A 27459-nucleotide genomic window follows, 5' to 3' on the forward strand; every position below is an offset into this window, starting at 1 on the left:
TGAATCTGCATAAAGTTTTGTTTTTTCATAATATACTTTCCCCATTTGTTTGCTATTTTAAAAAAGAAAACCTTGAGGCTTTAGATTCCCATTTTAGTGACAGTGAAAGTGAGGGGTGGTTGTGTTGTGTCCAAGATGACACTCTGGCAGTTGGATCAAGGACTCAAATCCAATTATTCTAGCTCTAAACTCTGTAATTAATATTTAAAATGGTCAGGTTTTACAAATACAAAATATATCAAACCTATGAATCTCAGGTTCTTCACCTTCAATATGAAAGAATTAGATTACAATCTTATCTCTATCAAGTCTGTTTAAATTTTAAAACTATGTTTCTATAGTTACAAATAACTTACAATTAATAAAAGGAAAAAAAAAAAACCACTGTGGAAGATGAAGTCTCAACTGTCCTTTTTGCTTTGCATAGAGAATTATTTACATCCCAGACAACCAAAAGATAAATGGTAAAAATAACAAACGGTTACATGTTTTCAATTAATTTATTTTAGAAAAATGAAGATTTACAATTGGTGCCTTAAGGCAGGATATCATGAATTCAACGAGTTAGTAACACAAACTTTCAAAACCCTTTATAGATTAGTCCAAAGTAGAAAATTATTTTTTGCCCACTCTTGGACTCAGACACATTCAGAAAAAATATATATTTATAAAAATAAAATGGCAAACCTAATCCCACCAATTAATTGATAGTCTTAACATCCTACACTTGTTTATTTGAACACTCTCTATATAAAAAGAATAGCTGAGTGATTTTTCCCTGTCCTACTTCCATATCATGTGAAGCAAAGATGAAAATATTTAAATTACTTTTTGCAAAATCAAAACCCAAAAGCCCCTGAAACAAAACACAAGAAATATCAACAAGAACAAATATCCACTGAATGAAAACAATATAGCTAATTGTTTTACTATTCATATAGACCTGTCCTTCAGCCGCTAGACATTTGGCTCTTCACGTTATTTCTAACTCAGATACCAGGGAGCACTATGTATAAAGAAGCAAGTGAAAACTCCAGGTCTAATCCACCTAAGTTTCAGATATAGAGAACTATTAACGTATACAATGAAACAAAAAGGACGGCAAGCTATAATGAGGTGCGCTGCTCCATAAAAACATGCACTTTCTCTCTTTGAAATATCTTTAAAAACTGTCTGAGCACCAGATTCAGCAACAGCAAGCATCTAGCATCTTGAATATTAGAAATCAGAAACAGAACTTTATGGCCACTGAAAGAGAAGGCAAAACTCCAACTTACTGAAGGGTATTCCCCCTATTGATATGTAATCACAGTGAGATTCATCACTGAATTAGGATGATATCTATGTTCTTCTACAAGATTCATTAAGAAACCTTCCTTTATTTTGAAGTAATTTTTCCTAAAACAAAAACAGCATTTCTAGTAAACGCTGATATCACATTGAGGGGAAAACCATACTAGTGAGCAAAAACTTTCAACTTGTTTTGTGAGGATATTGTGACAATATCCTAAAGTAGAGACAAGTAAGAAGCAAAATTTTAATAAAAAAAAATTATTCACTTACAAACCATCTACACGTTTTGTTTCCCAAATAGACACATTTTGAAAACACAAATAAGAATATGGGGCAACAGTATAGTGTTGTGAAAAAAGATAACAGAGAACTAAGGCATTAATTTATAGACAAGAAAATCTCGAAATACAAAGAACACTGGACTTTGTTGATACATATTAAGCTTTGCTCCTTTTTTTTTCTTTTCCCTGTTTTGGTCTTTAATTTATAGGTGTGCTTGACAAAAGACAAAACCATGCAGGTAACAGACATCTGTTAGTGATAAACATGAAGAAAGAAGCCATGACATTTTTACAGCTTCCTCCTGCCACTGGTAGTGGCTAAGCTGTAACTTCCCTACCAGGCCGAGACTAACGTGAGGCATCTGTATTTAGCTAAGCTTCTCACAGCTGCAAAATAAGCTTGACTGCTGCCAACATTAATATCTATTTTCCAAAAGACTGTCTCATTACTCTTTAGAGAGAAATTTCCTTGTTAAATTAACAGCATTTTTCTCCAGTTTCCATTTAAGAATAACATTTCATTCTAGTATTTCGTGAAATTTCCTGGGACTGCATACGTGCTTCATTTATAAAAATGATAATAGTGGGGCGCCAAACATCAAGAACAAGTAATGACTATATACTAAAAGGTACGAGAGAGCAATTCCTAGTAACTCCTTAGGACAAAGGCACAAGAGCCTCAGGTTAGTAGTGATCAGCTTGGCATCAGAAATAGCCCCAGGCTGCCCTGGGGACCACAGCCCTAAACAGCTTCACTATAAGGACCATGAATTACATAGTTTTAAAGTGATGAAACATTTTAAAATGTTTCATAACTCAATGAATAACCACCCAGATTATAGTCACTTAATAAAAATCCTAAACTTAGCTAAAATGAAGGTCTCAAACATAAACTAATCTACCATAAACATACCACACTATTATTTAAAAGATACCAGTTTTCGTACATAACTTGGGATAGAATTCCTATGTTATTCCGTTATGGAGAGAAGATGAGAGGTCATTAGCTGAAATGGATAACAACGGGGAGGACGGAGAAGGTAACTGGCAGATGCCTTTAATCACTGGACATGAAGTTTCTTTAACAGGCTGATTATGCCACTCATTACTCATTATGAACACAGACACGCCCATAATATTACATAACAGATGTATGTCAATAAATTTCATATGTGTATATGTATGTGTGTATGTGTATATATAGATATATATACACACACACTAGATTATAAATTACTATAAAGTTACCATACCATAAAATAAAAACATGATATATATTACTTTTTAAAAAGCAGCAGGAGCTTTTTACCAAAGAAAAAATTTTAGACGAAATCTCAATATATAAAACAGAGAAATAGAAGTATGCTGTTCTGGCTAAAGCAGTGTAGGGGTGACAGAGACCCCCCTCCCTTCCTGCAGTGTTGGCTGAGACACCTTCTCAGTGTCCAGGGCATCATTTGAAATCACTGATCCAAGTAAATCCTGTTTCTGCTGCAAAGATTAAACATAAGACTATTTTTTTTCCCACGATATAGGCCCATATGAAAGTTTTATAATGTAACTGAGTATAAAGGTAAAAAGTAACATTTCCTCTCCTTTAAAAATAACAAAATAAAATCACTATGCTGTATAAAACCAAATTATTTTATCTCATAATCTTAATTTGATTCTTGGAAAAAGTTATTAGTTCTCCTTAAAGTGCCTAAATTTTAAAGACTTAATTTTGTCCATATAAATCTTATCCAAAACATGAGGAGAATGGATGGTAGGAGGTGGAGGTGTTATTTTTCTCTATCACACACGTATCTTCTACCTGCCTGGCCAATTTAAATATTCTGCCCAAGAATCTTAATTTTGTCACAGAATATTCAGATAGAGAAACATGCAAATAGAACTGATCTGGTAGAACAACATCTATAAGGTAAACTTTGATGGAGTGTTTTGATTTTGTTTGTTTTAGACAAACGTTTCATCTCTTTGCTCCAAACATCTCCCCATTTACGGAAGGACTATTTTATAACCCATGCAGTTGATGTCAGCAAAATACAAACACCGTGTTCTCTTCTGTAAAGGTCATGATTAAATGTCTAAATTCAATGAATAGACTCTTTAATAATTTGAAATCCTATGAAATATTTTATCTTGGTAAAGTCTCAGTCTTTCTTCTTTTCTAACACATCTTTGGGTTCTTGCACTGCAGGCACCAGAGAGTCCCCACTCCTGGGCTCCTGTTTTTCTTTGCTCTCTTCTACCGGTTCTGGGCTTTCTGTCTCACTTTTGGACACTTCATACCGTTCTTCTATGTAACCTCCGTCTGTGTCAGCCGTGTAGATGCCGTAGCACATGATGCTGATGACACCCAGTGGCAGGCCAAAGAGAAAGCAGCCCATAAGTGGAGAGCTCTTGAATATAGACTGTGGAAAGATAGTTACATCCCTCATTTGTATTCTGATATAAAAAGCACAAATGAATTTAAAACCACTACAGATTTCTTCCTCTTGCTGCCATCCAACTTGCTTTTAGTTCCAGTGAATCAATGTCAATATTTCCGTGTGACTATCACATGAAAGGCCCTTTAGAAAGTTTATACCCATGTATGTGTGTATGTATAACCAGCTATTGGCAGCAGAAAAAGGCACCAAGTTGTCCACTACCTTTTCAAAAGATGTTTATTTTTCTCACATTAATCACAAAGGTCTCTTTTGAGATGGCTATTATGTGCCAAGAGCTGTACAGTTATATCCTGCCTATAGGAATCTGCTATGGAGAAGGGTAGTTATTGACCATATAATATTCTCTTCACATAACATTTTTAACAATTTTTTACTTGTCTGGTTAGTAGTAAAGCAACATTAACTTAATAATTTCCCTCAGTTTATATACTGTCTCCTCGGCTCCCAGAAAAGTAAAAGCAATTTAACTGAATAGGTTTTGCAACTATAATATATTCTATGGATTGTGACTATAACTCTTGAGAACTAAATAGACAAGTTCAGAGAGCAGGGTCACTTTGGATTGAGATAATGGAAAAAGGCATCACAGAATAAAGGTGTTTTGAGGCAGAAATATAAGCGTAAGAACAAGGCAGGCCAGGGTACAGCGTGAGCTCAAAGACTGAGGAGGAGAATATGTGAGACGGACAGAGAATTGTGAGGGGCATCACAGGAAAAGGGAAGGAAAGTGATCAGAACTGATTATTTTAGTGGTACTAATTAGGCAGAGGACTGGAGGCAGGGCAAGAGGAAGTGTGAAGACCAAGTGGAGGCTAGGGCAGCAGCCACACATAATGGGATAAGGGCCCAATCCACTGACAAACTGAAGGATGCATGGAGTAACTGATGAGTCATTAGCGTGACTTTACTTCCCACCAACAGAAGAAGGTTGGCTCTGTTTTGCTTTTGGCCGTAATGAACGAAAATACCCGTGGAGGAGCTCAAGATAGACAACTAGAACTAAGTTTAAAGCTCCAACAAATTTAGGGCTGCCCTGCAGTCAGGCTGACTGACAGTGGAAGCTGGGATCGTAAGAGAGATTTCTTAGAGTTCTCAGCAAGAAGGCTTCAGATCCAAGGGCTGAAAAGGGCAGGAGGAGGAAAGAAACTCTGAAAAACACTTTAAGTCATGCTATCAGGTTCAGTGATTCTGAATTCCAGTTAACTCACCAATCATACAGAAATGAATAATTGGAGAAACTTAATATCCACCTGATTAGTATCTTTTCTTAACGTAAATAATGTACTCGTTCTTATCTTGCAAGTTAAGAATATGTACTTTTACCGAATCCTTTGAAATTCCAGATTTTACCTTAGTTAGACATAACCTATATACCGATATAGTCTCAATTATTAGTGACACTAAACACACTGTCACAACTTACCACAATAGTAGATTTGGCATCAAATACTATTCTTTTCAATCTCTGCAAAATGCTATCCCCTCCTTGGGCCTTAAATTTAACAAGAAAAAAACAATTGTTATTTCAGTACTATTATTTCATTTTTCTGTTAGATAATCTTACAATTGCAGGTCAAGAGTTGACTACAAAAGATTACACAGAGCACCTGAAAGAGCCACGGAGTAAATATTTACTGGTTTCTCTGTCCCACCCTCCTTCTGCTCTCGTATGAACACAGTCTGATTCTCCTCTGAAAATGCATCCTCCCTGGTCACAGTCCAAGCAGCTCGGCTGAGGCTGACCCACCCAAGTGCCGGCCTGCCCAGCTTTTCAGTTTAGCTGAGAGTGTTACAGTTGCTGCAGGATATCCTCACTGTCCTGCAGGGAAAGTCTCTCCGATGATGAAACCCAAAAAGAAAACAGTGCTGGAAGGCAGAGGGAGAAAAATTCCTGATGAAAATCCATCAAATCCCTGCATTCAGCCATGCCTGGAGTCTGGCTCATTCCCTGAATTTCACTAACTTACAAATAGAAGGGTTCTCACTCATACAGGTGAGCATCATTTCAACAAGTGTTATTTTCACAAATATAAAATTCCTACTATGTGATTAAGAGTGTTTCCAAAGAAGAAATACTTGCTACTCTGTGAGGCAACTTTCAAATAGTTTGTGTAAAGCTGAAACAAGTCTCGCAAAGTAATAATTACACTTCACAAAAGCATTGAAGTCTCTTCTCTTCTTATCTTATTCTAGTATATTGAATTAAGATGCATGTTGGCCACAACCTGCTGAAGTGATTTCATGACCCTCTAATACGGGCTACAACCCAGTTTGAAAAACACTGCAATATGGTTTACAGAAAAAAACAGTTAAGATTATCCATTCATCATTTCTGAGAAATATTTTGTAGGATTATATTTGGAACACTCCACTGGGGCTGGTTTTAAATACATTTCCTGATCTTTTAAGAAACTGTGGTGCTATTCACAGGTTTTTTTAGAAAACCAATCCAAGTAACTTAATGCAATTGTATTCTTGAATCCAGAGAGGTACTAAGAGCTATCGGATAGCTCTGTACCCTGCAAACCTCTTAGCATCCCTAGCCCCTGACTCTAAATGCCAGTAACACCTCCCCGCATCACTATGACAACCTATGTCCTCCAAATAACATTCCACCCATTAGCAGCCTCTGCCACTTAGGTCCTGGGGAAGGTGACTCTGCGTATCATGTGAGAGAAGCAAGGATGGAGGCCTGCCCCTCACCCCGGGAGATGGCCGACTCTTTCTTTCAGAATCAGAAGAAAATAACTCATTTCTCCTCCACCTCCTCCCATCACCCCATTGCAATTAAAGCAAAAACTCACATCTACTGTGCCATCCAAAACGTTATTAATGAACTGGACCATGTCTTCTGCATTCTTAATCTGTCTATCTAGTAAAAAGTACTGTTGGTTTGAAGTATTCAGTACAACCACAGTTGGGACTTTTAATTCACTGAAAATAGAAAAACAAAAGAAATCAAAATACATGTTAAACACAGAGACAACAAATATTCTGATACTTATTTGAATTATATCTAAATAACTAGACGTGCAAAAGGAGGGAGCTATAATAGCTTTGCCTTTCTTTGTTTACATAAAGAAAAACTCAAATTGTGCATCAATTTAAAAAATAGCTAAATTAACATTTATGAAAACTATTAGTATACAACATCAGACAAATGAGTATTCACGATCAAACCTAAGGATAAAAATTATTATGTATGAAGTATCAATTTCTGGGCAATATAATTCCTGGCCACAAGTTTATCTTAAATACCATCACTTTAATTATATACAGCCCACCTCAGTTAAAGGGCATTCAGGCAGCTACAGAAGGAACAGTATGGTCTCCAGAGTTACACTGCCTGTGTTCGGACCTGATGCTTTCCCAAAACTTTGTTTAAGTCTAATACTTTTCATTTATAAATGAATAAAGGTGTGGGGGGCAGGGTACCTATCTTGCTACAGAAGTTAAATGAGAAAATTCAAGTTAAATATCCAGCACATTCCTTGTATCAATACATCATATACATTCAATAAATACTATTCCAAATTCTCTGAACGCCCACTACCCTATGGTATAATCACCCCATCCTCTTGGGTGCTTCAGTGATATACTAGACGTCAATTCAGTTTGCAGACAAAAACCATAATATTACTAATGTGTCATTTACTTCAAATAATTTTTTATCCCTTCAAGAATAGGGTTTTGCGTAATCATAAAAAGGTGCTTAATTCTGTATGCCACCTACATTATCAATTTATGGTTATTCATATGTCTATATGAATGTATTATGCAAAAGCACAAAACTCTACAGTAGAAACAATTTACAGCACTGTATTATCACCACATAAGTAACTGGGTCCAGGAGGTTGCTTTCTTGTTTATAATTCTCTATCCCTCCCCACACCACGTCCTTCTCTCATTGAGGCAAAACATGATCCCTGATGTTGGGCTCAGCCGTGTGGTTTGGCCAATGGGAAGGCACAGAAATGACTGAAGCAGAGGCTTGAAATGTGCTTGCCTTCTTGTGTTTCTGCTATTGCCATGAGAAGAACATCCCCCAGGAAAATATCCCTCCAGGGTCAAGGACATGGAAGACACGTAGGGTAGACCTGGACCTAACTGGCAGCTTGGAGCCACGTCTGGCTGTACCCGGCTAAGGTTAGCCAAGCCCAGACGAGTGAGAGAGAATAAACGATTGCTGTTTTATGCCACTGGGTATCAGGGTGTTTTGTTATCCAGTATTATTGTTAGGCAATAATTAACTGTAACTAAAAAAAAATCTTAGCTTCATTCTTGTTTATAAAAACATGAGACAACTTTTTAACTTATAGTAGTTTAGTTATCATCATATTGCATCAGTAGCAAAATTCTATTTTTATGGAATGAAGTAGAACCTGGTCTTCCTATAAAAAATCCTATGAAAAAGTTAAATACACAGCTGAACTAGAAACAATTTGTTCTGAAATAATTCCATCTGAATAACGATGAAAAATAGCACCTCATCCTATTCCCTCTTAACTATACTCACAAAAATCAAATACAAAGTAATTTAATAGACCAAAGGTCTGAGAGTACCCTGTTTACTTTGAGAAAAAGTAAAAAACATCGTCAACACTACAGTGTTAACTATCTTATATAATATCACGTATCTGCCCTAAGTTAAAAACTTTTAGGCATCAATACTTATTAAATTCTACTAATTTATGTGTCAATACTGATCTTACAGTAGTTAGGAGATTTTGCAGTAAGAGAGATCTGCATTTGAGGACTGGATCTCTTTGACTTACTTGCTGAGCATCCTTTGGCTTATTATTTAACTTCCTTGAGTTTCTTCTAAGAAATTTCAATTTCCTCATCTATATAAAATGGAAATAACAGTACTTATACCTTACTGAGTTAGTGTAAAAGTCAGAAAACATACATTGACAACTCAGTACAGTGTTGGTCACAGGGTAAGTGCTCGTTAAGGACTTTCGATTATTATATAGCCATCATTATATGCCTTCTGTCTTCTCTCAAAAAAAAGCCAAGTATGAATTGTAAAAAAAAAACAAACAATAAGAGGTTGGTGGTAGAGATTATTGTTCTCTGACCATAACTGCAGCAAAACTTCTATCTCACAACTCATATTAGAAATAATACTCATGAAGGAATGTCCATCCATCTCTAGAAATTCTGAATATTATCCTGAATCAAGGAGTTATTTATCAGATGCAAATTGCTTTGGCCTCTTGCCCAAAATGTTTTACTGCATCACTTTATTGGCTTGCCTCCAAGGACATTATAAATGGTTGTATCAAAGTCCCTACTATATATACTGTAAAGGTCCTATTAAAAATAAATTTCTATTATAATGTGCCCCCCCTTTATGAGATTATATAGCATAGCAATTTCTCTTAGGTTTCTACAAGGTCAGCCATACTCCTATAAGCAACAGTTATTCTATAGGGGACGGGAAATGTATAAACAATGTTTTTCTACTTTGTCTTGAGTATTAAAAATTCAAATTGTTTAAGTACCTTTAGTAATTGTATAGATCCTTTATTCTATTTCCCTTTGTCTTGATTTCTTCATTATATATTACATCTGGTACTTTATGTCTTCGGTAAACCCTCTCAAATTCTTATTGGAATAAGGATAATGAATTGATTATAAATGAATAAAGGTACTTTACTTCGTAATTTTAGGCTCTTACCTGAAAATTATGAATGTTATTCTGGGTTTATGAGTTGGTAAAGCTCTGGAGGGCTTCCGCCATCTTCAAGTCCAGGCTATTTTAAGACCCATTTTCCAAACACTCTTGTGTTTGCTATTACACTCTGCCTGAAATAACCTCGCTGCATTCTTCATTCAGCTACTTCTCATTCTTTAGACTCTCCCTTAATTACCGGCTCTTGTGGCAAGCGTTTCCTGAGCCCCTGCGCCTTGCTGTGCATTTTGGTGTGGCTGGGTCTCTCCGTGCTTCCAGAGCTCCGTACCACACAGGCCTTCCCACACAGTGCTGGAGTCACCGTGCTGTATCACCCAGCAGACCGTGAGCATTTGAAGACAGGGCCTCTATAATTTACTCATCTTTTTGCATCAACAGTGCAATGCCAAACACAGTGTGTGACTTACAGCAAATATTCACTAAACGTCTGCTGAACAGAGTAGGCTTTTATTTGAAACTTATTAATTCAGTATAGGTCTGGTAAATGTTTTCTAATATCAACTTTCTGAAGTGACAAATCAGATCTTTACATCATAAGCATAATCAATATTATATTAGAGCTGTAAAGTTTTCCTATAAACTTACTTTAGTCTGTTAAATTCTTCTAGAATAGCAATTAATTCTTAAATGCTAAAAATTTTCTACTTAAGCTACATTTATTCATTAAAACTGAACTTAGGGTTCATATTAATCAGAAACTACAAAGTTTACAAGTTTTTGAATGATGTTTTCTTTCCAAAATACTATAAATTGTCAACATTAAATTGGGAGGGTTTTTTTTTTTAGTATAGAGAACTTTAAAGTTTAATAAGTTTCAAATACAGATTTAAAAACTAAAGTAAATATTTAATGGGAGAATACCTGCATTAGCATATACAAAGGTTTGCTTTTTTCAGCTATTAGTCCTGCCTGTCTCTGAAAAACAGAAATTTGAAAATTGATAGAGTCGGGACTTCCCTGGAGGTCCAGTGGTTAGGACTCCGTGCTTCCACTGCAGTGGGCACAGGTTCAATCCCTTGTCAGGGAACTAAAATCCCACAAGCCACACAGTGTGGCCAAAAAAAAAAAAAAAATTGATAGAGTTGATAGCAAAATCATTTCGTCATTTAGCATTTTACTTACTCCATCAGCAAGGTATTTATATAGTCATTTCCATCCATATGGCCAAACTGAAAATCCCTAATCAACAACAACCAAAAAGAACAGAGAAAGAGAGGATAATATTAAATACAAAAAAAAGATAAATACAAAGCACTGAATTTAGGGTCTGGTAAGCATGCAAACACTGTAAACATTTAACATATCAATCACATACAATAAATATAAAAAAGTATGAATCCTACTGGCTTTTGAGATACAAACACGTAACAAATAAAGCAAATTTTAAGACATTTCTATTTTGTTTCATACTGTGTAACACAAGAAATACATATATCATTGATATATTTGATTAGAAGACTTAGAATAAAAAGGGCATAATAATTAAGTAATGCAACAAATTTATATTGACTGTCTTTTATAACAGTAACAAACTGATTTAGCATACAGGAAAAAATATCACCTATTTTTTATGTTCCTATTAAAATAGGAACATTTTGAGTTCCTATTAAAATCGTCATCTGTATCTGACTTGTGATTGCTCGTTTAATTTTATTTCAAATGTATGAGTATACAGGCAACCTCCTTTTATTGGGCTTTGCTTTACTGCAGTTCCCAGATACTATGTTTTTTACAATCTGAAGGTTTCTGGCAACCCTGCTTTGAGTGAGTCTATCTGTGCTATTTTTCCAACAGCATTTGCTCACTTCATGTCTCTGTGTCACATTTTTGGTAATTCTCACAATATTTCGAACTTTTTTCATTATTATTATATCTGCTCTGGCGATCTGTGAGCAGTGATTTTTGATGTTACCATTGTGATGTTTGGGGTGCCACGAACTGTGCCCATACAAGACTTCGAATTTAAGCAATAAATGTTTTGTGTGTTCTGACTGCTCCACCAACCAGCCGTTCCCCCATCTCTCTCCCTCCCCCTCTCCCTGGGCCTCCCTATTCCTTAAGACCCAACAATATTGAAATTAGACCAGTTAATAACACTACAATGGCCTCTAAATGTTCAAGTGTAAGAGTCCCCACGTCTTTCACTGTAAATCAAAAGCTATAAAAGATCAAGCTTAGTAAGGAAGGGAAGTTGGAAGCTCAGATAGGCTGAAAGCTAGGCCTCTTCCAGCAAACAATTAGCCAAGTTGTGAATGCAAAGGAAAACTTCTTGAAGGAAATTAAAAGTGCTACTCCAGTGAATACACGAATGGTAAGAAAGTAAAACAACCTTATTACTGATATGCAGAAAAGTTTCTGTGGTCTGGGTAGATCATCAAACCAGCCACAATATTTCCTTAAGGCGAAGCCTAATCCAAAGCAAGGCCCAAACTCTCTTCAATTCTATGAAGGCTAAGAGAGGAGAGGAAGCTGTAGAAGAAAAGTCTGAAGCTAGCAGAGGTGGGTTCATGAGGTTTAGGCAAAGAAGCCATCTTCATAACATGAAGTGCAAGGTGAATCAGCAAGTGCTGATGTAGAAGCTGCAGCAAGGTATCCAGAAGGTCTGGCTAAGATAAGTCATGAAGGTGGCTACACTAAACAACAGATTTTCAGTGTAGATGAAACAGCCTTATACTGGAAGAAGCCACCATCTAGGATTTCTAGCTAGAGAGAAGTCAACAATGCCTGGCTTCAAAACTTCAAAGGACAGGCTGACTATCTTGTTAGGGGCAAACATAGTTGGTGACTTTAAGTTGAAGCCAATGCTCATTTACCATTCTGAAAATACTAGGGTCCGTAAGATTTATGCTAAATCTATCCTGCATTTTGCCCTACAAATGAACAACAAAGCCTGGATGCAGCACATCTATTTACAACATGGTTTACTGAATATTTTAAGCCTCACTGTTGAGACCTACTGCTCAGAAAAAAAGAGATTCCTTTCAAAATATTACTACTCATTGACAATGCACTTGGGTCACCCAAGAGCTCTAATGGAGATGCACAATAAGATTAATGTTGTCTTCACTCCTGCTAACACAACACCCATTCTGCAGCTCATGGATCAAGGAGTCATTTTGACTTTCAAGTCTTCTTATTGAAGAAACGCGTATCCTAAGGCCACAGCTGCCATAGATAGTGATTCCTCTGATGAATCTGGGCAAAGTAAACTGAAAACCTCTGGCAAGGATTCACCATTCTAGAGGCCATTAAGAACATTCATGATTCACAGGAAGAGGTCAAATATCACCACTAACAGGAGTTTGGAAGAAGCTGATTCCAACCCTCATGGATGATTTTGAGGGGTTCCAGATTTCAGGAGAGGAAGTAATTGCAGATGTGGTGAATACAGTAAAAAAACTAGACTTAGAAGAGGAGCCTGAAGATGTGAATGAACTGGTATAATCTTGTGATAAAACCTGAATGGATGAGGAGCTGCTTCCTCCAGATGAGCAAACGAAGAGGTTCCTTAAAAGTGGTTCCAGGAATCTACTCCTGGTGAGGGGGCTGTGAGGACTGTTGAAATGACAACATTTAGAGGATTCAGAATATTACATAAACTTAGTTGACAAAGGAGCAAGGTTTGAGAGGACTGCTTCAAATTTTGAAAGATGTTCGACTATGGGTAAAATGCTACCAACGCTACGGAGAAATCGTTCATGAAAGGAAGAGTCAATGGATGAGGCAAACTTCACCGCTGTCCCATTTTAAGAAAAAGCCACAGCCACCCTGACCTGCAGTGACCACCACCCTGGCCAGTCAGCAGCCATCAACATTGGGGCAAGACCCTCCACCAGCAAAAAGATTACAACTCACTGAAGCCTCAGATGATGGCCAGCATTTTTAAAGTGCGTACAGTTTCTAGACACAATGCTACCGCACACTTAATATACAAAAACGTAACTTTTATATGTTAAATAAAACCAAAAATTTCATGCGACTTGCTGTACTGCGCTGGGCTGGAGCCAAGCCCACCATACCTCTGAGGTATATGCCTGTATGTGCATATTTTCTTACCACCAACTTATCCCCAATCCTATCAAGACTCAGGTATGATACAAATTACAAGTTTTTTTTTAAACCTGTAAGACATATATCAATAAACTTCAAACAATTCATACTGAAATGCTACATGCTGTAATTCACTTCAGCTCCTTGATTCATCTTTGAAAGTATGAAATACTTCTGTGTTTGCTTTACTGTATTACAAAACCTAATTAGACAGAGATAATGGAGCCTTCCAGAATGCAAACACCTACCTGTGGAACTGGTCTCTATAATCTCTAGCAACTTCCTGAATAATTGACTTTAATCTGTGAGAAAACAAAAAATACATGAATATTCCATTTCATCAACTTGAAAAATATAATTACTCAATTATCATATATGGTGCCTTATCTAATATCTAACACTGCAGGAAAAGTAAGATACTATGTCAAGTTTATCTGAAGCCATGTAAAGTCTGAATTGGATGATATTTGAAGCTTAAAACTATTTCAAGGCACCATACCTGGTATGTTCAACTGATGTATTTTTCTCATCAATTACTGCGATAGCCACAAGCTTTCCTGAAATTAAGAATGACATATCTAAATTCAACAATCCTCATTAAACTTTTCAATTATTACTGTAGCAATGAATAGGAAAATAGTATATAGTTTCCAGAATTCAATTCCAATTATCTTAAACATGTTATGCTTGGCAGAGTGAAACAGTGAACTGTTGACTCCAAGTGATAAACTCCCACCTACCTCCCATCCCTGAAATGTAAATATCAGTAACAGTAAATATTTAACAATTCATATACTCAAATTGTTATTTTTTTCACACAACCCACACACTGAAGTATTTTGTTGAAAACTAAAACTATAAGGAACCAGTTGATAAAAGAAATATACTAAGAATGACTACAGCTCTGAAAAAATGGTATAGAACAAGAAAATGATTTTTACAATGTTATTCTCTTTGGTACCATGGGCCACTGTTTGCTAGTAATTAATGCACAAAATAAAACGGACTCAAGTTTATTTAACCCTCAACAGAACATAAATCATATTCATCTCTGACATCCTCCAGGACGGCAGCATGACGTAACAAGCAGAGCACTGGTATGGAAGTCAGAAGACCAGACCCTGCAATCCAGCAGGGTCTATCATGTTCCAGGTCTGGGAGAACAACAGTGAAGCACAGCATCCATTAGCCATGTGCCTTAACCTCAGAGGACGCCAACTTATTTTAGAAACTATTATCTATTTCAAAGTCATCTGGAGAGCTGAATGAGATTACATGTACAAAAAGGCTGGGATAGTTTCCGGCTCAGAGTAGGTACATAAACGTAGGATTAAATCGACAATCTTTCAACCTCATCCCCATATCTTCTCTAATTTCATACTTAAATTCTATACAAACTTTAAATTCTACACAATCTTGACGCTTCTTTTAACCTTCAGCTAAAATCATTAGTTCATAATGTTTATTTCCCCTCTTGAAATATTACTGCATTTACTGTTCAGTGTTTGGTTTTTACTGTTATGTCTTTAATTTAAAGTGCTTCATGAGTATTTTCAAAATGCCTACAACATGTCCAGCATCTTCCCACAGGCCGACACAGGGGGTTTCTCGCGTATTAAGTTCACAGTCACTGGGCGCCGAGCAGTGGACCCGGCACAGGGCTAGTTCCCGAGGCCACAGTGAGGAGCACACCGACACAGCTCCGCACTTGGGGAAGACAATCACACACACGCAGACGTGTGGTTAACAATCAGAAGACTTGGGGAGGACAGGGACATGGGGTTTATAAAAACATTTTATAAGAGTAGACTAATGTAGTTTCAGGGGGTTAGTGAAAGACTTTCCTAAGAAAGCAGTATTTGGTCTGAGTTTGACAGATGAATATAAATTCACTACACTTTTCCAGGCAAAGAAAACAGAATGTTTAAAGGTGCTCTGGTGCAAGGTACACAGCCTTTTCAGGAAACTGAACAGTCAGCGTGGCCGGAGACGGGAGAGAGTGAGACAAAACGGGAAAGTTAGCAGGAGTCGGAAGATGCAGGGACCTGCAGTCGTCAGAAGTCCTGAAAATACACTAGGTGTCTGAAGCCACCGAGGGCCAGGAGTCTGTTGCGGGGCTTATATGACAAGTGTCCAGGGAGGACCACAAGCGGGGCACAGCCAAAGCTGACACCCAACCAGGGCAATTACACTGGGAACACAAAGAAACATTGCCATAGCCAATTTCTTTCCAAATCAATCTGGGAGAAGACACGGAAGAGCTTTGGCAAAGCTGCCTATTTTAATTGCCGCCTCCTTCGATGCTGTACTGAGAGCAGAACTACTGTATTCCTGCATTCTCCCCCTTTTCCCTTCACGTGGGCCTGCATGAATCAGCAGGTAAACCCACAGTCTCTGACAGTATCCGCGTCAACTTCCAACACTGAGCTAACACACACCTCCCTCTGCAAGGAAAGCAAAGACAGAAGCATCACCAGACACAGAACATTAAAAGAAGGCTCAGGAACCAGAACAAATACCATCCTGTGAAAGTTACAAAGTAACAGAAAAATGTGTTGGAGCGCTTCTAATTTGTATTCTTAGCCAGATCCAAGAGCAGGAAATCATGAAGAAGAAACTCTATACCTATTATTTCTCAGATTAAAAAGTTGAGCCTTGACTAACATTTTCCCATTCTTTTAATCTAAAACTATACGTTCATCCAACTATCATAAAGTTGTGAATGGAAACAAATGTGGCAACAATAACCATGACTTATTTCTTATTTGTAATTCATTATAAATTTACAAAACACTTCCTCCTAAAATTTACATGGTTAGCATCTTACAATTTTTGTAGTTCACATCTATTTTAGACCAGTCCTTACAGCTGTAATTCCTTACAGCTTTCTTTTTTGCATCTATATTTCTATTTGCTTTGCTTATCACTTTCAATTACATAACTTCAAGAAACCATGCCAATCTGATGCCCATATTTTCTTCACAGGTAAAAGCAGGCTTTCAAAGGTTGTGCTAATTTGTATTCCAACTCCTATTACAAAATCAGCGTCCTGCGGACAGCTTTCTAGTTGGTTATTTTTTCTCATTTCCTTATTCTCCAGGCTCTGTTTTCCCTGTCACTATCACTTCTATTAGTAAACCCTTTCTAGCTAATCTTTATTCCACATGCAAAGGTAAGTTCTTTGGTTAATATTAATCTATAGTCTCATAAAGTTGACGTGGCATTCAGGTCTGAAAGAAGGAATGATATTATGAAATAGAACTTAAAAAATTCATTTTCTACAGATTGAAGTAATCAGTTAAGGAAAAGTTTTGTAGTGTGATGGAGAGTTGTATATATGCTTGTTACCGGTATCTCCAAGTTCATACAAGAGGAAGCCATCCATTGTAAGATAATTTTGAAACCTCTCCCTGTTGATCCAAGATGATAGATCACCATCTTCGTACTCTTAAAAAAACAAAACAAAGTTGATAAATTATAGTGTAAATATGATGTTAAAATGTTTATAATGTTTAATCTAGCAGCATGTATAAAATGCCTGACAGAGGATCATAATCTTAAATTCATAAATTTCATTTTTAGAAAGCTATTTGAAGCAATCAAATGTAAAAAAAGGATTAATGCATAAAACAATTCATCATTATAGCACCACTGAAAATAGCAAAGATAGATAAAAATAAAGGAAATACTGAAACATCCTAAACAGGAAATAATTTAAATCATTATGGTACATGTTGAGAGAGACCATTTATAGATTTTAAAAAATTATAGTAATTAAGTGGTAAAGCAGGTAACAAAACAATATTACAACATGACTGTAACTCTGTAAAAAATAAAGTATGAAAAAAACTGATAGAGTGATAAAATGAAGGCATATATATACTCCTATAAATAGTTTTCCTGAGTTGATGGTTAGTCTTGGATGATAGCATTATGGGCAATTTTTATTATAATTTCTTTGTTCTTCTCTATTTTATGACATTTTGACCTCAGTTTACAACCCTCCTTCATATGTAAAACAAACTCACATATAAAGTCACACATACTATTTCAGCCCTTTTCAACGTCAAATACTTCCTCTGATGAGCAGACAGGAAACATTTACAATATCCAAGAGAATTATATCCTGATTAGAAATATAATTCTGAAAAATTATTACAACTGCATGAAAAAGAAGTTGATGTAAAAGCCTACCAATATGGATGAAGACTGGATTTTACTGATTTCTTGAAAGATGTGCTTTTTCTGTCACTTGCATTGCTAAACAAAACATTTTCAAGTTATCAAACCTATAAAATAAGTAATATAATGCAAATCTGAAAGCATTTATGGATTTGGATTTATGAATTAGGAAAACAAACATAAAACTAGAATTTGATTATTGGGCCATAATCTCCACTCCAGGTCAAAAAAGCAAATTTTCTAAAGATTATTCACAAAAGTGATAAATCTAAAACTCATTAGGAAATAAACTATCCTCCTAAGCCCCATCCCACTGTTCCTGAAATTATTAACAATGTAATAGTAGGATAAGCATTCAAAGTAACCTTTTATCTGAAGACTTCAGGCAGGTTCTAAGTACTGACTACTGAGTTAGAAAATGTTGGCCTTCAAAACATCTGTAGATACTGAACACATTACCCCTCTCTTTCTTATGTATCGGAGGCCACATCTGAAACATGGATGGGGAAGGGCACTTCTTAGCCATTATTTAGACTTAAATGTATTCTTTAATAAAGAAAATCAGGGCTTTTTCCAAAAAAAGTAAAGTGGCTCTCTGAGTTAAGAAACTCATAATGCAACTAGAACAAGAGATTTGAAGGCTGAATCTTGATTATACCATGTACTATTTTAACTTGGAAAAAACAAAAACAATCTCTTTAATCCTGTTTGTTTATAAAACAGTAAGACTGCTGATCTCAAAAGACTGTTGTAATGATCAAATAAGACAATATATTGAATATACTAAGTGCTTATCATACAAGGAGTGTAGATAAAGAATAAGTGGATGGAATATGAATTTTCCTTAACACATTTTCACATATGCAAGTTCCTCTTAATTTCCTTTTTAAGCCCAATGTCTCATGCAGCCATTCAACAAATACCCGATGAATGCGCAAAGGAATGAACCTGTAATTTAACTACATATCTCTCTCCTTTATCTAACATTCTTAGTTACCCTCTCTGTAATCTCAGGATATTTATCTATCTGTCTTACTACCAGATTAAGGTGAGAATAAAATGAAAATATCGAGTTAAGCAAATAGATAGTACCTGCTGTACAAAACGTAACAGGTAAATGGTGGTTATTACACTACATTAAGAAATAAAACACAGTCCTCACATTTATCTAAAGATAGTGAAGATATAAGATTTTAGAACTGCTTTGTCTTCATGTTACTGTCAAAACAATTAAAATGCTCCTTTGACTAAAACAGGACAATCAAAATATTCCTTTTATTAGATATTCTTCTATTCATCTGAGTCATTTAAGCAACTCAAAGCTTATAGCTCTCAAACACTTCTAGTTTCTTCTCCGTCATAAGGTAATGTGACTGAGCAGAACCCCTAAGGGGCAGTCCTGGGCGACCCTTCCCCCATACTCTCTGCTTATGTAACTGTATCTGATGCACTTTCCTGAGTTGTTTTGATGACCAGGAGCACTTATCCCCCAGGCCTACTGCAGCCTAAGGATTGATGATGTTAACTAACATGGCCCTTGCTGTTACCTCACCATCAACCAATCAGAGGACCGTGCACCAGCTGATCACACACCCTGTGACTCCCCTCCCTCACCTGGCCTTTGAGCACTAGCTGCCCTGGACTCCCTGCCTGGCGCCCTGCACTGAAGCTGCCCTTTCCTTCACCACAACCCGGCGTCAGCAGATTGGCTTTACTGCACACAGGAGAGTGGACCCAAGTTTGGTTCAGTAAAAATAACTCTCTAGAATGTTTCTGATATGAATAAAATGGTCCCGATCTGTGCTGTCCAACAAAAGCCACACAAGGCCACTGAGTATATGAAAAGTAGCTAGTAAGAATGAGAAACTGAATTTTTTATTTCATTAACTGTATGTAATTTACAATGTTACTAACATTGCTAGTAGGTGAGATTTTGCATTTGCTTTTGCTTTTCAGTGGCTGTGTACTGTCCAACAGATGTCGAGTTTCAGTGCTTCCTGAAATCCGAACTATCTCCGCATGCCCTGTGAGTCTGCTGCACTGCCCTAAGCTACCTCAAAGCCCAGTTTGCAAACTCTGGTAGTAAGTATTTGATAATACCAAGGAATTACTGTTAATTTTGTTAAGTGTTACAATAGCATGTGGTTATCTTAAAAAAAGAAACTCCCAAAAGCCCACATTTTTAAAGAAATGCATAATAAACGTGTAGTCAGGGACGCATAATGAAGCACATAGCGATGAAATGCCACTGGGATTTGCTACAATGCTTCAACAAAGAAAAAACATTGTTGAAGCAAACGTGGTAAGATCTTAGTAACTGTCTCACCTGGGTGACAGGTGTGTATGTAGAGTCTTACTATTTTAGCATTCTCTTTACTATAATGTGTGTTTGATATAATAAAAATATTTAAAAAATAGACCAAGTATTTGCTTCAACAGAGAAATGCTGAATAGCAGGTGGGTGGTTACTTCTGTCAGGGAGGGAGAGAAAAGGCTACAGAAGAATACCCCAGGGCTTCACCACTATTGAAGATGGTTTATTTCTTTCACATCTTTGTGTGTCTCAAATGTTAGACCTTTTTAAAATTAACTTTGAATATTTTAAAGTAATGTACAGAAATTGCCTAGGGCTCATTTCTAAAAAAGGCAAATGATCTGACAAAAAGAGAAATTTACTGTAGCCAAACTCAGGATGAAAGAACACTGAGTGGAAAAACTAAAGTTGAAGGGTAAGAAAAACCTAGCAGTCATTCAACTAACAGGAAATGTAAGCAGTAGCTGCATTTACTAAATCTTTCATCAACACCTAAGCCCTATAATAGATACAACATTGTAATTATAAAGTGTTTACATGAGTTAAAACTTTGGAACTTACCATCATAAACAAAGTAAGTTTCATCTTTGAAAACAAGCACAGCGGGCATCTCTTTCAGGGTCACATACTGCGAAAATCAGAAAAAAAATTTCAGTTGGTAGCCATGAGTTCAAAAGCATTGAAAGTTACCGGGGGGGTGGGAACCACAATGATGACCACCACAAAAAAGTTACCAACAGTTAAAAAGAACACAGTCAATCCCTAGCTCATCCAAGGACTGGGCTTGATACCTCTTTATACACCCCCTGGCACGGTGCCCTGTTTGCCCTGGTGAAACCACGAAATATTCTTAGAGTTGTTAACAGACTCAAAGATATCACAGGAAGTGAAGGCCAGGAGGCACTCTGAAACGGCGGAAGAGCAGGGGCTAAGGTAGCAATCAGCACAGGTAGGTTCTCCCCAGCACTCCCAGGCTGTGAAACGAGTCCATCACTTCACCCAGGGAGTCGGCTTCCCGTGAATCCAGGTCTCAGAGCACCCACCTCACTGAGGAGTTAGGAGAGTGAGATCTGCTAACACACGTTGAGAGGTGAGAGCAGGCTTAAACGATAAACTGCTTTATGAATGGGAACTTACAATGGCCATTAATAATAAGGAATCCATTCAGTGGGTACCTGCTTCTTATACCTGTGTTGTACTTATTTCAAAATAATAAAATTACAGTAGAGAAATCAGTATCAGAGCAGAAAAGATATAATTTAGGTAAGCCACACAGAATTACTACATGAGTGTGGCAATACTGAGCATAACAACAAATAAATCAGTAGATAACTAATAAAGTAAAAGTAATAATAAAATTAAAATAAGGACAGCTATCCTGGAAAGGTTAAAAAGGGAGGAAGGTATGTCACAGGTGATCTAGAATGATCTGGTTACATCACAGCACCATGAAAATAACTATTGTAAGGGCAGTGGTAAAGCTCTCAGGTGAGGCTCTACCATCCAGCATGCCTCTATTCACCCATGGTTGGCAACTCATCCACACAGGTACCCTGGGATATTTCACAGCATTCAGCATCTCTCCCTTTCAAGGGTATCCCTGAGTGAGCCAGTCTCTGATATCACACCAGTGAGTCACTTGTCCCCATTACTCCTCTGAAACTGTTTCTCTTAAAACCACCAACAACCTCTATGGGGACAAACACCATGGTTCTTTCCTCTCCTCACCTTGGTTGCTTCACGGCATCTTGCACAATTGGCCACTCCTTTCTTAAACACTTTTTATCTTGGCTTCCCATTCACCTTGTTTTCCTACTTTACTGGCAATCTCTTCTCATTGTCCTTTGCTGTTAGGACCTGGACCCTCTTATCTCCCCCCAGATTTGCATCCCATGTCTAAGAAGTTTATTTCATTTATGCAGCCGTGACTTATCTCCAAACCCTTATCTGACGCTTGTACTTGGATGCCTAATATGTCAACTTAAAGTAAAATAAACCTTCAAAACACCATCTCTCCTCCCATACTCCAACTTGTTCCTTCCCCAGTGTTCCCCAGCTCATAAATAACACCACCATCTAACCAGTTGTTCAGGCCAAAAACCTAAGAGTCATCCTTGATGCACCTCTTTTCCTCTAGAACAAGCTCAAAAAATTCTATCTCCAAATACAATTCTTTCACTTCTTCCTAATTCTCTTAATAACTTTCAAGCCTAAATCCTAGATTTCTTCAAGAGTTCAACTGAGCTTCCTGATCTAGTCTCATCCTGATCCAATTGTGTCTGCACTTAGCACAGAGTAATGTCCTTAAAATGAACTTGATACCAAATCCTCACATGCGTGGCCCTGACCTAGAAGGCCTCCACTGGCCTCTGCCTACCTCCCATCTCCTTTCTCACTGCAGTTCAGCCACACTGGCTATGGCTCTGTTACTCCACTATGCCAGGCAGGTTCTCATCTTGGCCATCTGTAATGTCTGTTCCTTGTGTCTGGTTTACTATGGCCACAGATCTGTGCATGGCTCCTTCACATCCCGTAAGTCCCAGTTCAGATGTATTTTCTCCTCAGACAGACATTTCTTGATCAATCAAACAAGAGTAGCCATCCCACCTCTAAATGTCCTTACTGTCACACTGCTTCTTTATTATTTTTTAGAGCAGTTATGATATCCTGTTTATAGCTTTGTTTACCGAGGACCACTATCTCAGTCTGAGGACCCAAGGGAAGGCTCTTATCTACAATACTAAAACTCAGTCCACTTCCCCCACCCATGAGAACGTAAACTCCATCCTATCAGGGTCCTGATGATTTTGCTTGCCATCAATAATCCAGGACTTAAAACTGTGCATGGCACACAATTAAAGGACAACAAACAGTTGTTTAATATATATAGTAATTAATACACTACTTAAAATCCAACTTTAAAAATTACCTCAGGGACAACTTCTTCTGAGGCAGAAAAAAAGTATGTATATACAATTAATTCTGAAGCAGCATCGATGTATTTCTCCTGTGAAGATACAAACAGAAAAAAGGTGACTTTTAAATATTAATCAAGATCAAAATTCATTCCTCATTAAACATTCAGAGCAAGTAGTATCACTGCTAAGTAGTATCATCACAATTAGCTACCTTAAGTCTTTTCATGTGAAAAGATTAAATATAAGGAAATGAAATAAACTGTTTCTAAGGCAAAAGACCATTGTAACTAAGTGCTTGTATATGCCTTCAAATAAAGTTCATTAAATATAACAAGCTCAATTCATATTTATTAATTTAATTTGATGATGATTATAGGAAGAGATGTGTGTGTCTGACATGCAAACACAAACATACATACATGCAATAATCTTAAGACAATGAGCTTTTGCTTTTAAAAAGTTTACACTCAAACTGCATGTTGCAGTTTCAAAGACTCAAAATGCTAAAAAGCAATACAAAATCTAAATAACCAGGTCAACAGAAGAAATATACTAACACAGGCAACACCCACCCACTTTCTACTCAATTCTGTTTCATGAAGGCAAATACTATAGAGGGTATATGATGAAGTGTTTTTATTATAAAAATACTTAGATTCAACTAAAGTATTTCTAATAAGAGTGAAATAAGCCCTGAGTTTTTGGTGAAGCCCTCGTTATACAGAAAATTAAATTACAATATATCTGTGCTTGTGTATTAAAGAATAAAATCATTTGATACCTTCAGAGGTGACTCTCCACCTATATAAACAAAAAATACACGATGCCTCTTCTGCACATGTTCAAACATTTGCTGACTTGGAAGTGGCCGAATTAGAGCCCTGTTTGAAAATAAAACAAAAAAACTTGCACTTGAACTAAGGGTAGTACATAATTTACTCCTATTTATATGTCATCCTATCTAAAGTTACAAAGCTTTAATATTGTACGAATTGCATTTTAAGTATATCACTCAATCTACATAAATCTAATACACTATGGCCCATGACCACTATTATACCCATATAATAAAAATATAGTACCTACAATTTAATCTACCAGTTTAAAAAATAAGCTTTAAATACATCCCTTTAGAGAGTATCATCTTAACCAATGTTTTGATAGGCAAAGATGGAACTATAATCCATTTAGAATTCTCAGCTAAAAACAAAACAATCCGCGTGAGAATTATTTTTTTTCTCCCTTTCGAAAGATCATTCACACAAACACACTGTGAAATACTATTCCAGGAGTTTATAATATTATGTTTAGAATACTTATGTCTTACTCTGACCATTTAAATGCTAGTTTCAAAACACACTATAAAGGTTAAAATCTAAAATGTTTCCTAAGTATGTTATTCTTCTCAGGAAAAATACAATGGAAAATGGTAGTTATAATAGCATATAAGGATCTCATGAAGAGAAAACAAAACTACAAAAAGTTTTATTATACAGTCATTTTCAAAGCCAAATAGGCTGAGAAATGAATTATACCAAAGATTATAAAACATATCACTTATGAAATACTATTAAAAGCTAAGAGGCAGTCTTTTTTTAGTGTGATCTATATTATTAGATTTTTACTCCATCACATTTGCAAAAAAGAACAAAATGTATTCTGCAAAGGCAAACATTTTCGAAACACACAATTCTTTAAATGCACTGCATCACTATATTCTAGCCTCTATTTTAATACTTTAGTAATTAACTAGTAAGTGATGCAACTCCAGAACTGACTCTTGAAATTCCCTTTGCAGTAGAGTCACTCCCAGTTACATCAGAAGGCCATCTTAAGCTTAAACTAAAACTCATTAAAAATTGCCAAAACATAAAGACTAATTTAAACTACAGGGGAATAAAATAATCCTACTGGCGACCCCCTCATGTAATATAAAGTTATCTCAAAATTTATTTACTCACAAAACAAATAAAGAAAATGAAATATGCAATCAACAAGAAAATACAGTGAAAATTATACTTCACTAAAGCTTTGCAAACTTTACTATACAAAGACCATTCCTAATTCTGTGCCTTTTCTCAAATAATTTAAGCTAGATAGTATCATGCCACCCAACAAATCCATTCCAATATGTTAATTTATCATAAAATTATTTAAAGCTATCAATATAATACATCCTGTCAAACTCATAAGCAACCATACTTTCAAAGTCAAAGTAGGTTAACCTATTTTGATAAATGTCCTCTTCCAGAAGTTACACATAATCACATTAAATAATTATATGCACCAACTTTCTCTATACACCAGCAAGATGTAGAGTAAAAAAAAAAAAAATTACCACATTCAAACCAGAAGGAAACACAGAAGAATTTCTGATTCCTCAGCAGTAAAACTTCAGAGATCTGTAACTCAAAAAGATCTCTGGGTTCTAATTATATTACCTTCTAAGCGAAATGTGCAATAATACCTCACAGTTGGCATAAAGCAGCATGTGAAAGATGAGGGAAATTATTTTAGCTGCATCTAAAAAGCATTTTCTGGTATTAAAGGCTAGGGATTAAAGCCCAAGTTTATTTAGAATGTAATACTGTGGGGTTTCTCTTAAAACTGAAATGCGATAACAAGAAAAATAAATGAATGTAAACCAGGCAGTACAAAGGCAAAATTATAATAAAAAAATTAAGATTCACAAAGTTGTTAGAAGTAATCAAGTTTTGAAAATGTATTAAAAATCCACTGGGGAAAATATTCTTCTATAGACAAAGTGAATTTAAATGTGAGGCTAACAAGTACATAAGATCATGGACCCTTTTATTCCTCTCGAGGAGCTCTTTGCATATGCTACGCAACCCTAGCTTTCCTTTATAAATAAACAGACAAATTTTATTTAAGCTAAACACCTAAAAATATGTATGTTCGATATGGCTACTCAAATACATTTAACTTGCAAATACTAATATTATATAGTAAAGGCCCTTCATAATACGAACTTACCCAGACACTCTGTGAGCAAACTCAATTATATCATCTTTAGTTCGTGGTCCTCTGTAATTATACGCCAGGTCCCCTTTTAATCTTAAAAAAAGAAAATAGGGTAAAAGTTTAGGTTATTTCAACTGTTTTCACATTTAATGATAATCACTCTCTATTGTAACACAAATTACAGCATATAAAATAGTAAATGCAGTGGAGTTTTAGAAGTAGCATAATCATGTAAAAAACAGCCAATAACTGGCTTCAGGGAACCAACAACCAAAATGCAAAGAAAAAGGCTGTATTTTATTAAAATTACACGAAAATATTTTACTCTGTATTTGATAACTGCATTGTGTCTATGCCTTCTGATAAATGAAAAATATATACATTCACAGTCAAGAACTCATCAAAGCTTAATTCTCACTATCTTCTCTATTAAAAAGTATGTGAAAGGACAGGGAATTAAAACTATTTTGGTAAAGGTAAAACCAATTTTAAGCAATACAACATCAGAGTAACATGACAGATGTTCCAAGATTAAAGAGTAAAACAATGCATAAAAATACCTCTTCTAGAAAATTAGATAATTTTCCAGAAGCCTGCCAATGAATTGTGTCCAACTAACTGAAATTTTAAAAAAAAAATTGTGAAAGCACAGTACAACATCTATAATTAAACGGAAAGGATAGAAAAGATAATTTACTGAACACAAGAAAGTCAAAGAGGCTTACAAACTTTTTTTTTTTAAAGGTTCTGCCCTGGAAGTATTTTGTGTGTGTGCGTGTGTTTTTTTAATTTTATTTTATATTATTTATTTTTTTGGCCACGCCGTGTGGCCTGTGGGATCTTAGTTCCCTGACCGGGGACTGAACCTGTGCCCTCAGCAGTGAAAGCAAAGAGTCCCAACCACTGGACTGCCAGGGAATTCCCTTAGCAAACATTTTTAAACAGTGGGGGAAGAAAGGGAGGCCAACACAAAATCCAAGAAATAAAAAAATTAAAATTAGTCAAATTTTAAAATCTGAGATTTTAAAATACTAAAATAACTTACTTTATAATAAAAATAAGTTTCAAAATAATTCCTCAACTCTCCACATTATTGAAATAAGGATGAGATCAGGATTAAACTCATGAGAAAATTCAATAACATTATGATTATAAAACACAAGTCCTTTAGAATTATCACAATATTTCTTCTACCATATATGCTCTGTCTTAGACGTGATCAACATCTACAGATGAGAATTAACATCCATCAGTTTGATTCTCTTTTCTTTCATCTCTAATGAAATAA

General features: G+C 36.0%; 1 protein-coding gene across 5 annotated transcripts in view; it reads right to left on the reverse strand.

Moving 5' to 3' along the window:
* Nucleotides 1-486: 486 nt before the first annotated feature.
* Nucleotides 487-27459, reverse strand: part of TMX3 (thioredoxin related transmembrane protein 3) — a 44332-nt gene continuing 17359 nt past the window's right edge. For 3 of the 5 annotated variants that reach the window (XM_004320501.4, XM_033837831.2, XM_073790804.1), the window contains 11 exons: nucleotides 26184-26264; nucleotides 23971-24070; nucleotides 23201-23278; nucleotides 20833-20899; nucleotides 17124-17222; nucleotides 14275-14332; nucleotides 14024-14077; nucleotides 10848-10904; nucleotides 6832-6961; nucleotides 5451-5519; nucleotides 487-3988 (listed from right to left, as the gene is read on the reverse strand). In XM_004320501.4, coding sequence (XP_004320549.1) covers nucleotides 3728-3988; nucleotides 5451-5519; nucleotides 6832-6961; nucleotides 10848-10904; nucleotides 14024-14077; nucleotides 14275-14332; nucleotides 17124-17222; nucleotides 20833-20899; nucleotides 23201-23278; nucleotides 23971-24070; nucleotides 26184-26264 — 1054 coding nt within the window. In that variant the 3' untranslated portion in view covers nucleotides 487-3727. Of the gene's footprint in view, nucleotides 3989-5450; nucleotides 5520-6830; nucleotides 6962-8802; nucleotides 8872-9534; nucleotides 9638-10847; nucleotides 10905-14023; nucleotides 14078-14274; nucleotides 14333-17123; nucleotides 17223-20832; nucleotides 20900-23200; nucleotides 23279-23970; nucleotides 24071-26183; nucleotides 26265-27459 lie in introns of those variants that run through there. The other 2 variants (XR_004521603.2, XR_012325469.1) reach the window with 2 other exon arrangements.

The sequence above is a fragment of the Tursiops truncatus genome, chromosome 13 (genome assembly GCF_011762595.2).
Source record: "Tursiops truncatus isolate mTurTru1 chromosome 13, mTurTru1.mat.Y, whole genome shotgun sequence".
Lineage (NCBI taxonomy): Eukaryota > Metazoa > Chordata > Mammalia > Artiodactyla > Delphinidae > Tursiops > Tursiops truncatus.